General features: G+C 36.2%; 1 protein-coding gene across 1 annotated transcript in view; it reads left to right on the forward strand.

Moving 5' to 3' along the window:
* Positions 1 to 1238: 1238 nt before the first annotated feature.
* LOC102597401 (proteasome activator subunit 4) overlaps positions 1239 to 11549 on the forward strand; it is a 20937-nt gene continuing 10626 nt past the window's right edge. The window contains exons 1-25 of the mRNA XM_006346028.2: positions 1239 to 1558; positions 3449 to 3551; positions 3638 to 3750; positions 4734 to 4856; positions 5148 to 5249; positions 5336 to 5501; positions 5661 to 5777; positions 5866 to 5933; positions 6023 to 6124; positions 6210 to 6426; positions 6569 to 6802; positions 6882 to 7009; positions 7137 to 7254; positions 7341 to 7559; positions 7646 to 7801; positions 8440 to 8516; positions 8671 to 8879; positions 9544 to 9760; positions 9844 to 9923; positions 10011 to 10128; positions 10215 to 10385; positions 10869 to 11037; positions 11115 to 11158; positions 11251 to 11293; positions 11382 to 11524. Coding sequence (XP_006346090.1) covers positions 1398 to 1558; positions 3449 to 3551; positions 3638 to 3750; positions 4734 to 4856; positions 5148 to 5249; positions 5336 to 5501; positions 5661 to 5777; positions 5866 to 5933; positions 6023 to 6124; positions 6210 to 6426; positions 6569 to 6802; positions 6882 to 7009; positions 7137 to 7254; positions 7341 to 7559; positions 7646 to 7801; positions 8440 to 8516; positions 8671 to 8879; positions 9544 to 9760; positions 9844 to 9923; positions 10011 to 10128; positions 10215 to 10385; positions 10869 to 11037; positions 11115 to 11158; positions 11251 to 11293; positions 11382 to 11524 — 3398 coding nt within the window. The 5' untranslated portion in view covers positions 1239 to 1397. The remainder of the gene's footprint in view (positions 1559 to 3448; positions 3552 to 3637; positions 3751 to 4733; positions 4857 to 5147; positions 5250 to 5335; positions 5502 to 5660; positions 5778 to 5865; positions 5934 to 6022; positions 6125 to 6209; positions 6427 to 6568; positions 6803 to 6881; positions 7010 to 7136; positions 7255 to 7340; positions 7560 to 7645; positions 7802 to 8439; positions 8517 to 8670; positions 8880 to 9543; positions 9761 to 9843; positions 9924 to 10010; positions 10129 to 10214; positions 10386 to 10868; positions 11038 to 11114; positions 11159 to 11250; positions 11294 to 11381; positions 11525 to 11549) is intronic.

The raw sequence follows: 11549 nt of genomic DNA on the forward strand, positions 1-11549 counted from the left end.
TTGTAAAGCAAAAAAGGCTAATGGGAAATCTTTTTGGTGATATTCTGATGTTTATGTTAATGCGCATCGAATTTAAGACTTAGGATAAAAGTTCAAAAAAGTGGCAAATGTCTATATTTGGAAATCAATAAAAATACTCCATACATTTACACGTGGCAAGTATCATAATTTCTTGTGGCTTTCATCCGACTCGGATCCAACTCATCACATATGTGCCAAGTGTATTTTATGGTTTAGTTACTCAACTAGAGACGGATCCACGTGGTGATAAATGAATCACATGCATTCGTTAACTTTAGATATAAACATATATTTTATTATGCATGCTAAGACGCAAAAACAAGTTAGGTGCAATGGTCGAAATCACCCCTTAACTCTCCTCCTTGATTTGAAGGATTTGAGTGGGCGAAAAGTGGTGTATACAGCCATCACCCGAACATAGTAAGCATTACTAATTAATGTCATTTAATTTATAGTTATATGTTAGTATATTATGTGTGTTTAATAAATTTATTAGATGAATAATATTGTGTGACATGCTTTAACTAATGTACATCTGTTCTTAAAGTATGTTTGGATAAACCTACATCTTATCTTATGACTTATAATTCAAGAGACATAAGTTCAAAATCTTAACTTATAACATTTGATTTATTTTTATTATTTTGACTTATAATAAATGCTTAAAAATAACTTTTGTATATCGTTTAAATATTACAAAAATACTTAAAATATATATTTTATCTTAAAAACACCCAAAATAAGCTAGCTAATAGTAAGACCCCGCTGTCTCCAAATCCATGGCCCGCCTCAACTAACATCTTAAATATCATGTCATGACACCAAGGATTAAGGGTACTTTTCTTACTGAGTAGCAAATAAATGATTGAGAAATTAGTTTATAAGAATAAGGTGCAGATTTATTGATTAATAAAGCGAATTTTTTTAAATAATGAGATTTTGGAAAAAATTACCCTAAAAACAAACACAATAGGTGATGTTTTCCATCCATAAAAGCCTTAGTAAACAAAATCTTTATAATATTAGTCGAAATACATATAATTTGATTCGAATATTATAATCATACAAAAAAGATACTAGATATAATTGGAAAAAAATAATGGTAAGAATTGCACTAATATTTCAATTACAAATTCTATATCATTAAACTCAAAATTATAACTCCGTCTCAGCTAATATTAGCTCAAATTAAATGACTTGAGCCAAACTCCAAATTTGGTACTTTGGGTTTTGGTCAAAATTTGTCTTGGGAAGAAAGAAAGGAAGACCCTCGCTATAAATATCCCAGCTGAAGAAGAGGGGTTTTTCACATTTTACATTTCTCCATTGTTAACAGAATTCAATTCAGTTATCAGATACTGTAAACATCAGTAGAAATGCACTTGTATAACGCTTGGTTGCCGCCGCCGGTGGCAGAAGAGACGAAAAAGGAGAAACAATCCTTTGCTAAAGTACTGAAATCAGTTAAAGAATCGTACAAGTCGGATGATCCCGATTCAGTTTATGCTACCCTCAAATGGGTTTCCGTTATTGACCTGTAAGCTTCAGTTTTCACTCCTAGTTTTACGTAATTCCTTGTGTGTATGCTGAATTGCTTTGCTCGTTGACTTTGATCAGTCACTTGCTAGTCCAGTTTTTGATTTTGGCATGTGGGTTTGCAGTTTTTTCACCCTTTTTAGTGTGGTGTTGTGTGAATTGTACTGCTTGTTTGGTTTCGTGGTCTGATGTATTTGAATTTATTGAGTTTAAGTGAACTGATTGGTTTGTTACACTGTCCGGGATGGAAATGAAAGAGTAATAAACAGGACAGGGAAATGTTTTATCGCGTAGACCCCGTAATTACAATCACGTGTATAAGCTCCTCCTAACATGCTAATAACAATTTGGACAGCTTACCAGGACTCAAATGGACTAAGGAGCTAGTTTTGGATACTAATAGAAAATATTTAACTACTCTCATTTCATATTTTAATGGTTAATGGATACATACAAACCTAAATGCTTGAAGGTACCATCTCTGGATGTTACATCCCAGTTCCCTTCAAAACATTAGACTCTACTCCCGAGAAGTTGGAAATTAAAACTTCACAAATTGTAGTCTTCTCATTTAGCTCCTTCAGGAGATAGACTCTCGGCTCAAGTACAACAAATCTCACTAGGGACGCAGACCTTACCACTATCTCTAGGATTGCATTTATTGAATTCAGGGAAATCGAGTTTAGCACTATGGCCATTGAAAAGTTAATTAAAGTATCAAAAGGAATATTGGGTATAGGCAATGGTATTGGAACTGAGGTTGCGAAGGAAAGTGTACAGTTGAGAAATTAGGTTGTGGAAAAGGTATAGTAGGTGTTTGTTGACCTTCCCCTTGGGGTTAAATGGATGCAGGAACAGTTGGAAGTACCACTCTTTTACTAGTTGAGGGAACTTGTGTGCCGTAGAACAGTAGAAGTAGACAGACATAGGACCAACAGTAGATGAATTTTCCTTACTATTAGAGGAACTAAAGGAGGTGTTGCCTTGCAACATTACAGCTGTGTATGACATTGAGGCATTCATTTCCTCAGTTCTATGAATGAGGTCTGCTTGGCTCATCAAATGCTTCATCATCCAATGAATTTCTGTGATCTCTTGTGCAGTCACTTGAAATTCAGGATTCTCATACTAAGGCTTCTCCAATCTCTCCGACCTCTGAACCTGGGAGAGTTGTGCCTCCACCTTCTTCCGTCCTTCATCCAAACTTTTAAGTCTAGCAGAGAGTCCGGAAGGAATCGATGGGTCTGATACCAACTGTTACACTAACTAGGATCAGTGTAATTCGCCAGAAGTGGAATTGACAGAATAATAAACAGCGAAGAAGAGAAATAAAGTGAAGGAACAAATTTCATTACATAAACCCAATTTCTATTACAATCATGTATAAGACCTCACTGAACTTGTGAACCTTTTACAAACTGATAACACTTTGGACAGCTCACCAGGACTCAAATGGACTAAGTAGATAATTGTGGACCAAGTGTAATAGTAGAAAATACATAACTAATCTCATTTTATATTTTAACTATCAATGGCTACGTACAACCTAGAATGCCTGAGGTACCATCTCCGGGTGCTACATGGTTTTACTCCCTAGTTTGCTCTCTCTTTCATTTTTTTAGTCTAGGGTCTTTGAATTTCTTCAATTCAAGTAACATGATTAATTGTACTGTCTTGTTTGTCTACAGAATTGAAAAACATGCTAATCCTGATACGATAACAAGATTTATAGACTTGGCACGACTTAAGAAAAAAATATCTTGATTTAGAAAAAACTTGTTATTTCTGTCTAAAGAAAAACTTATAACTTGAAACCTGTGCAAACTTAACACAAACAGAACACAGACTTGTTGAATTATATAAACCTATTTACTGATGGACTTACCTGCAGCTTCATAAAAGCAAAAAGCGAACTATCTCTGGAGGATGTTACAGAAGTAGTTGAAGTTGGATTGGAATTGTTCCGTATATCAGAAAATAAACTTTTTGCTCAGGTAATTTCTTCAGAAAGCTACATATTCATGCATATCCTTTTTGATGGCTGTCTATCGACAGAGTTAAGGTCATTTGCTCTCATCAGGTTAGATGGGGAAATATCTTGGTAAAGCTACTGAATAAATACCGGAAAAAGTTGTCCTTGGAAGTTCAGTGGCGCCCTTTATATGATACTCTGATTCACACACATTTCACGAGGCAAGTCCCTGCTTTTCTTTTATTTGTAACCTTTTGTTCCTTAATTAGCTTGCTTTTTATTGCCTTTTCTGTAGGGACATCGTAATTAGTTCGTTTGGTGGTCTTGTTACCATTCTCAAAAATTGATTCATTTGTGGTCACACCTAAGACACCTGGATTTTACATCAGATAACAACTTCTTTCCTGAACCTACATCTGAATGCCTTTGCAGCTAATATGCGATATACCCTCATGAAGTTTGTGAAACCTAATAGTTGCTGGTCAATAGCTTAGGAGTATGGTCTCCTTTCATGGCTTTGAAAACCTCATCAGGGTTCACACTCATTTGCTGTTTAATGGGTGTGATGTAAAAGTGATAAGAGCCTTCAATTATTCCTCAATCTTGTATTCAATGTTTGTAAAAATTTGCAAATAGTTGAGGGTTCAAAAATATCCATGTCTCTCCCTGTCAATTCCAAATGGAGTTTGAAGATTCATCTCTTATTCTCATCTTTCTTAACTCATACTGGGTGCCTCATGTTTCCATAGATTTATTGATGGGAGAGTAATTCAAATAAGGAATGATCTTTTTTGATGGTCTTTGTCAATGTGTCACAATTTAATGAATGTTAGATGTTATTAGTTAATCTGGATGGGAAGTAAAAATACGATAACCAGCAGCAATATTAGAAGTGTATGAAGTTTGCAAAAAGTGGCATTTTCAACCCATTCTGAAATCTGATGTTTATATGCATAATATCATATAAATCTGACTGCTCACATACTACATATTTCTGTGTTTTTGGAGGTTAGAGGTGATACATGTTTCTTTTTTGTTACTACTTTTCTACCGTAACTAGTGGGATCTGTACTTTAATCAGTTTATTACGAATCTAAATCTCATCGTCAGATACTTAATATGTACCTTTTGTATCGTTAACCCAGCAACTGTTCTTCTTAATACACTTATATGCTGATTTGTTGAACTACTTTATTTGCTAAAGGAATACAGGCCCAGAAGGGTGGAGAATAAGACAGCGACATTTTGAGACCGTTACTTCTCTTGTACGATCCTGCCGGAGGTTTTTCCCTCCAGGCTCTGCATTTGAGATATGGTCCGAGTTCAGGTAAGATTTTACTTCCTGGGTTAGGCTCTGGGAGTGCTAAAATTGACAGTAATTTAGGGTGTTTGTTGTACTTCTTTCCTAGGCCAAGATCCATCAACCACTATTGATGTGTTTCTCAATGTTGGGCCCCACATTATGTTATCCACGGTCTAGTTCCAGTCCTGCACGTGTGCGGAGTTTAAGACTGGGTTGTGTTTTCCTTATATGGATAGCTCTCCTCTCATGAGCTAATTTTTAGGGTTAAATTTGGCTTGTTTAGGTCCTCATTCATTAATGGAAAGCATTTTGCAGATCTTTGCTTGAAAATCCATGGCACAATTCATCCTTTGAGGGTGCTGGTTTTGTAAGACTGTTCCTTCCTACCAATAGAGACAACCAGGGTTTCTTTTCTCAGTAAGGATGATCAACTTCTTCTGAAGATATTTTCACTTTCATCTCACTACATGAATATACTAATTTTCTTTTTGGTGTTATGACAGCACATGGATTGTTACGTGTTTAGTCCACTGGGATTCCGTACCAAATTCCCAGTTTTGGAACAGCCAGTGGGCATCTGTTACAGCTCGTGTCATAAAGAACTATAGCTTCATTGACTGGGAACATTTCTTACCAGATATTTTCAATAAATATTTGAATATGTTCGAGGTAGGTTATGTACTTATGTTGCATAGACTCTATCTTTGTTGCTTGAAGAAATTTTCTTAGCAAATGAACATGAGCAAACAAGTTTGTCTTATTTTAGAGAGAATGGAACTCGTCGCACTGGTGTTTCTCATGTAATATTTCATTCATCTTTGTTCACAGGTTCCAGTAGCAAATGGCAGTGGGTCAAATCCTTTCTCTGTGGATGTTCCCAGAAACACAAGATTCTTATTCTCAAATAGAACAATCACTCCATCAAAAGCCATTGCTAAATCTATAGTAAGCGCACTTGTATAAGTGATTGTGATCATACAAATACATCTGCATGTGGCCAAAATGACCTCTGTTTTTGTCAATGTAAATGCAGGTTTATCTATTAAAACCTGGTGGTTCTGCACAAGAACATTTGGAGAAATTGGTCAACCTCTTGGAACAGTTCGTTTTCTAGACAGATTTTATATCACCTTACTTTAAAAAATTTTGCTTGGTAAAATTTTGTAAATCATCTCTCTTTGTTGTTTTAGGTATTACCATCCTTCTAATGGTGGTCGCTGGACTTATTCCTTGGAGCGATTCTTGTTCCACTTGGTAAATATATTTCAGAAACGCTTGCAAAATGAGCAACAGTAAGAATTTTTAATCTATCATAGTAATTCTAGATTCTATATGAGAATATGTAGCCTTTGTCTGACCGTGAGACTATGGGCTCAGGAGAAAAGATGATGGCGAGCAGTCTGAAATCTTCCTAGGGCAGTCAGAGAGGGTTGCTTTTGTGAATTCTATTCTCAAGTTAATTGATCGTGGACAGTATAGCAAAAATGAACATCTTTCTGAAACAGTTGCAGCTGCCACTTCTATCCTTTCATATGTTGAACCATCTCTGGTTCTTCCCTTTCTAGCATCTCGCTTTCGTATGGCCTTAGAGACGGTTAGTTTGTTTAAGAATGAATCTTGGCAATTTGGATTCACACTCCTTTTGAACCATTACAAATGCTCCTACTTGGCTGAAGAGTTAATATTGTTTGAGTTAGGCTGATGATTTTACTCCCTTGCTACAATTTTCTGAATAGATGACAGCCACTCACCAGTTGAAAAGTGCTGTGACGTCTGTAGCATATGCTGGTCGATCTCTTCTCCTGACTACCTTGTCAGCTTCATCCATGGTTGTGGACGTTGTTGATCCTTCTAATTCACTTGTTGACCTGATGATGATTTCCTTGTCTAATGCATTACTTGGGATGGATGCCAATGACCCACCTAAAACCTTAGCAACAATGCAACTAATTGGCTCCTTGTTCTCCAATGTACGTACCAATATTATAAGTTCTTCCCAGTTATGGCTTGATCCACAAAAGGATTATACTTATTTGTCTTACCTTGCAGATGGCTATACTGGAAGAGACTATGGACCAGTCCTCAATCATGCCGGGATTTCACTTTTCAGAATGGCTTGACGAGTTCTTGTTCCGCTTATTTTCGTTACTTCAGAATTTGGAAGCTAACAGTGTTGTGTAAGTATCACTTGTTAGATTCTTCTCCATTTTGCATCATATTTTCCATTTTTAATGGGACAAAACTTGAGCACAAGTAAATGAAGTCAATTGAATGCTCAAGGCTTTGTAATAACTGGTGCTTCAGGAATGAAGGTCTTCATTCGCAAGCAACTTCAGGAACTTTCCTGGTAGAAGATGGTCCATTTTATTTTTGCATGCTGGAAATCCTGCTTGGGAGGCTTTCGGAATCACTATTCAAGAAGGTATCTTTTTCTGGATTTCGAAATGATTATGTTTGTTCTGAGATTTTACGATTTTTATTGATGTAAACTTCTATTTTACTGAGCAGGCTCTTAAAAAAATTTCCAAGTTTGTCACAACAAATATTCTTCCTGGGGCTATTGCAGAGGTTGGACTGCTTTGCTGTGCATGTGTTCACTCTAACCCCGATGAGGCAATTTCTCACCTTATCAAACCCCTGTTGGAGTCTGCTCTATCATCCTTAAAAGGAACACCTGTTACAGGATTTGGTGGAAGAGGAGCTTTTAAAACTTTTGAAGCAAGCAAGGTTCTCTTCTTTAACTAATGTTATTGTAATATGCTTCAGGATTCCACTTACTGTCTGCATTGATTTCTCATTTTTCATTTCTCCAGGAAAAGCCAATGGTCTCTCCCGCTCTTGAAACTGCAATTGAATATCATCTGAAAGTTTTATCTATTGCAATTAGTTATGGAGGTCCATCACTTCTTCATTTCAAAGACGAATTCAAGGAAGCTATTTTTTATGCTTTCGATTCACCATCTTGGAAGGTTTTTTTTTAAAAACTATACATCCTTTTCTGATGATTGCCTTTTCATTGTTATAAACCCTTGATTGTACCCACATTAATCAAATATTTAGGTTGCTGTCTCATTATACAGTGTTGGACAATCCTCACCTTTTGGGTTGAGTTAGGCGTAAGGTCCGCTTTTGTAACACGATATCAAAACTAGATCCATCTTTATTCTTGATTTTCCACTGTTGGAACCTTATATTATGTTGCTTCCGTGCTCCAGAAGTCCAACCATGGCATGTAGTGCTTGCGTTCAGGTCTTAGCGTCCAATACTAGTCAAGTATATAAGGTTGTTGACAATCCTCACTTTATGAGCCAATTTTTGTTCTTGATTAAGCTACAAGTCAGTATTTTCGAGAATAATTATCCCAAAAAGGTAATATGCCCTTAATCATTTCATTTTATTTGCAGCAGTGTCGGTTATTCACCTGTCTTAGAAGTCGACGCTTCTTAAATTTTGTCTTGGGTAGTAGTAAACTGAGAATTACAGTTAACAGCATATATGTTTATTTATCGTCCAGTTAGTCTTGGCAGACCATTGTTCATTTGAAGATTTGAACCAAAGTATTCTTGGTCCTTCAACTTTATCTGATAAGCTTAGTTGTACATGACAGGTTAATGGTGCTGGTGATCATCTCCTTCGATCTCTCCTTGGAAATCTTGTTCTTTACTATCCCATCAATCAGTACAAGTACGTGAAGATTTTGTCTGGTTAAGAATTTTATACATTCACCATTCAGTTTCTTTTCTATTTAATTTTTTGGTCAAAATATACGGGACAAGTGTTTTCTACTAGATGACTTTTCATGTATGTATCTATTGATTGCTCCACTTCCAAATACAAGGTGTGTTTTGCACCATGCTGCTGCCCCTGCACTGGAGGAATGGATCAGCACAAAAGATTTTACCGAAGATAAACCCTGGTTACCCCCTAAGTGGCATGTCCCTTGCTCTGAAGAAATTCATTTTGCAAATGAACTCTTGAAGCTGCATCTTGATTCTGCTTTAGATGACCTTTTGAAAATATGCAAATCCAAAATCCATCCTGATCCAGGTAACTATTATTTTTTATTACAATTCTGATTCTTGAAAGGGTAATCTGCCAATTGGATGAATCATAACACTTGTTATGATAGACTTTATGGAGATTTTCTATTCCTCTACTGAATGAAGGCATAGCATTTTGCTGAATGATACTTGCATAGATCATTAAGCTTGGAATGAGTCCTTAAATTTATTGCCGGAAGATCTAAACTTGTTAGGTATTGGTTCCAATATGAAGTTATGGTCAATTAGATTTATTCTCTATATCCATTTTGCTCTATTCAAACCCAAAACATGTATTATTTGTTTAGAAAAAGATATAATGCATGCATAAAAAAAGAAGAAAAAAGTATAGTTAAGAGTTGTCTTACTAAATTGCATTAGACTTTTTTGTTTCTGGTGTAAACAAATATATTTAGAGGATACTGACTCAATTATATACATCCTAGGATCTTGTTAGTAATTGAGCCAACTCTCTGTTTTTTTTTATTATGCTGTAAATATGGTTTCAGTGCAATTCATGTACTGACTTGTCAATATACACAATTGTTATCTTCTCAAAAAAAAGAAGAAGAGTTGTCAACCTTTTCTTTTTTCCATTTGAAAATATGTGCTGTTTATGTATCCTTCTCTGTAAGTCATTGTTTTACTGTTCTTTTACTTTGTGATTGCAGGCATAGAGAAAGAACACTTGAAAGTGACCCTTCTACGTATCGATTCGTCACTTCAAGGTGTTTTATCGTGTCTACCTGATTTCAGACCATCCTATAGGAGCGGGATGGCTGAAGAGCAACCTGACATTCCTTTCGTAATTGCTGGAGCGACTGGTTCATGTGTTGGCACTATGGAACTGCGAGCAAAGGCTGCTGACATTATTCATGCAACCTGCCAGTATTCATCTTATCTCTTATAAATTTTTCTTGCTTCTCTCCCTGGGTTTCATGTGGTGAATTTGACCACTACTGTCGTGACAGATACTTCCTGGAGGAAAAATCAGATGATAGCATTCTATTGCTGCTTCTGATTCGTATAATTGACTCCTTGGGGAACTACGGTAGTTGAATTTTCTTTGTACAATCTTCTTTTTCTTGTCATGGGTCTTCCCATAACTTGTATCCTAAGTTATTGAGATGGTCAACAGGGAGTTCAGAATACGATGAGTGGTCAAATCACAGGCAGTCCTGGAAACTAGAATCCTCTGCCATAATAGAACCTCCAGTTAATTTTATTGTGTCATCTCATTCGAAAGGGAAAAAAAGGTAAATTTAGCTATGCTTTTGTATGTAGGACTGACGGCCATATTGAATATGGCGTTTCCGTATTGAAGATAACACCAATTTTGCAGGCCTAGGTGGGCACTTATTGACAAAGCATACATGCATAGTACTTGGAGAGCCTCACAATCATCATATCATGTCTTCCGGTTGAGTGCAAATGTATCTCCTTCAGATCATATCATTCATTTGACGGATGATCTTCTTAATCTATCCTTGCATAGTTATGAAACAGTCCGTGGGTGAGTTCTAATCTTTCACTCACATTGTCTGAACATGTGTCCTCTTTGCCTTAAATGAGGTCAAAGTTTATAAATTCATTGAATTTGACCTACAAAATATTTCTACATCAACAAATAGAATACCGCAACAGGAGCTTCACAGTCGCTCTATAGTGGACATACTTCCTGCCCTTAAACCTTTTGCTCATTCACTTAGTACTCATATATTGTATAGGTGCTTAAGCTAATATAAATCCATGCTAATTTATCCTGTTGTAGAGAAGTCATGGAAGTAGAATAATGATATAATCTTTTGAGTGATTTAAGCAATACAATGAGGAGTACTAACTGTGTGCATATCTCTCATGGTCATTGTCCTGTCATTCTTAATTTCCATTGGGAAGACAATTTTTATGTTGATTGCTAATGATTAGGTCCCATAACCACGTTTGCATCTTCTGGAAGATTTTTTGTATCTCATCTATCTACTCCCCATTTCCTCAGACTTGCTGGAAAATCTCTCTTGAAGATGATGAAGAGATGGCCCTCTACAATCTCAAAATGTGTGCTCAGTCTGAGTCAGAACTTGAAAAATTCTAGCTCACCAGAATGTGCAGTCTTAGGTTCCTGTGCAGTCCTTGCAACACAAACTGTTCTTAAATGTTTAACAACGGTATTGATCTTCATACTACATGCATTATTCTTTAGGAAGTGAGTACCTGACTCTGTTTTTGCTCTTCATGACACAAGGATTTGAAGGCACTTTCTTCCTTCCTGCTTGGAATTCTGTCAAGGTAAATTCTTATGCTTGCATCTGTTTAGCTTGTGGTTCCTTATAGCACAATGTTGGTGTTGACTGTGTGTTACTGAACCTTTATTGCTCAAGCTCTCATCATGAAACACTAAAAGCTCAGAAAGCCATCAATGAGGTGAGATATACATTCAAAGTCGAGTCTTTTCATTTCTCTTTTCTATGTTGACAAAAGAAAGTTTATATTTTTATTGGATATCTAACAGCTTTTCATCAAGTACAACATTCATTTTTCTGGAGTATCCAGAAACATGTTTAAGGCATCAGGCAATTCAGAAGGAGCAGATTTTGGAGTGTTGGTTTCTGAGATAGGTTCTTTGAGTTTTGAGAGCTCCAACTTGCACTGGCGGTAAGAAAGCTTTATGTAATGCCCT

Source organism: Solanum tuberosum, unplaced genomic scaffold (assembly GCF_000226075.1).
Source record: "Solanum tuberosum cultivar DM 1-3 516 R44 unplaced genomic scaffold, SolTub_3.0 scf00076, whole genome shotgun sequence".
NCBI classification, from domain to species: domain Eukaryota; kingdom Viridiplantae; phylum Streptophyta; class Magnoliopsida; order Solanales; family Solanaceae; genus Solanum; species Solanum tuberosum.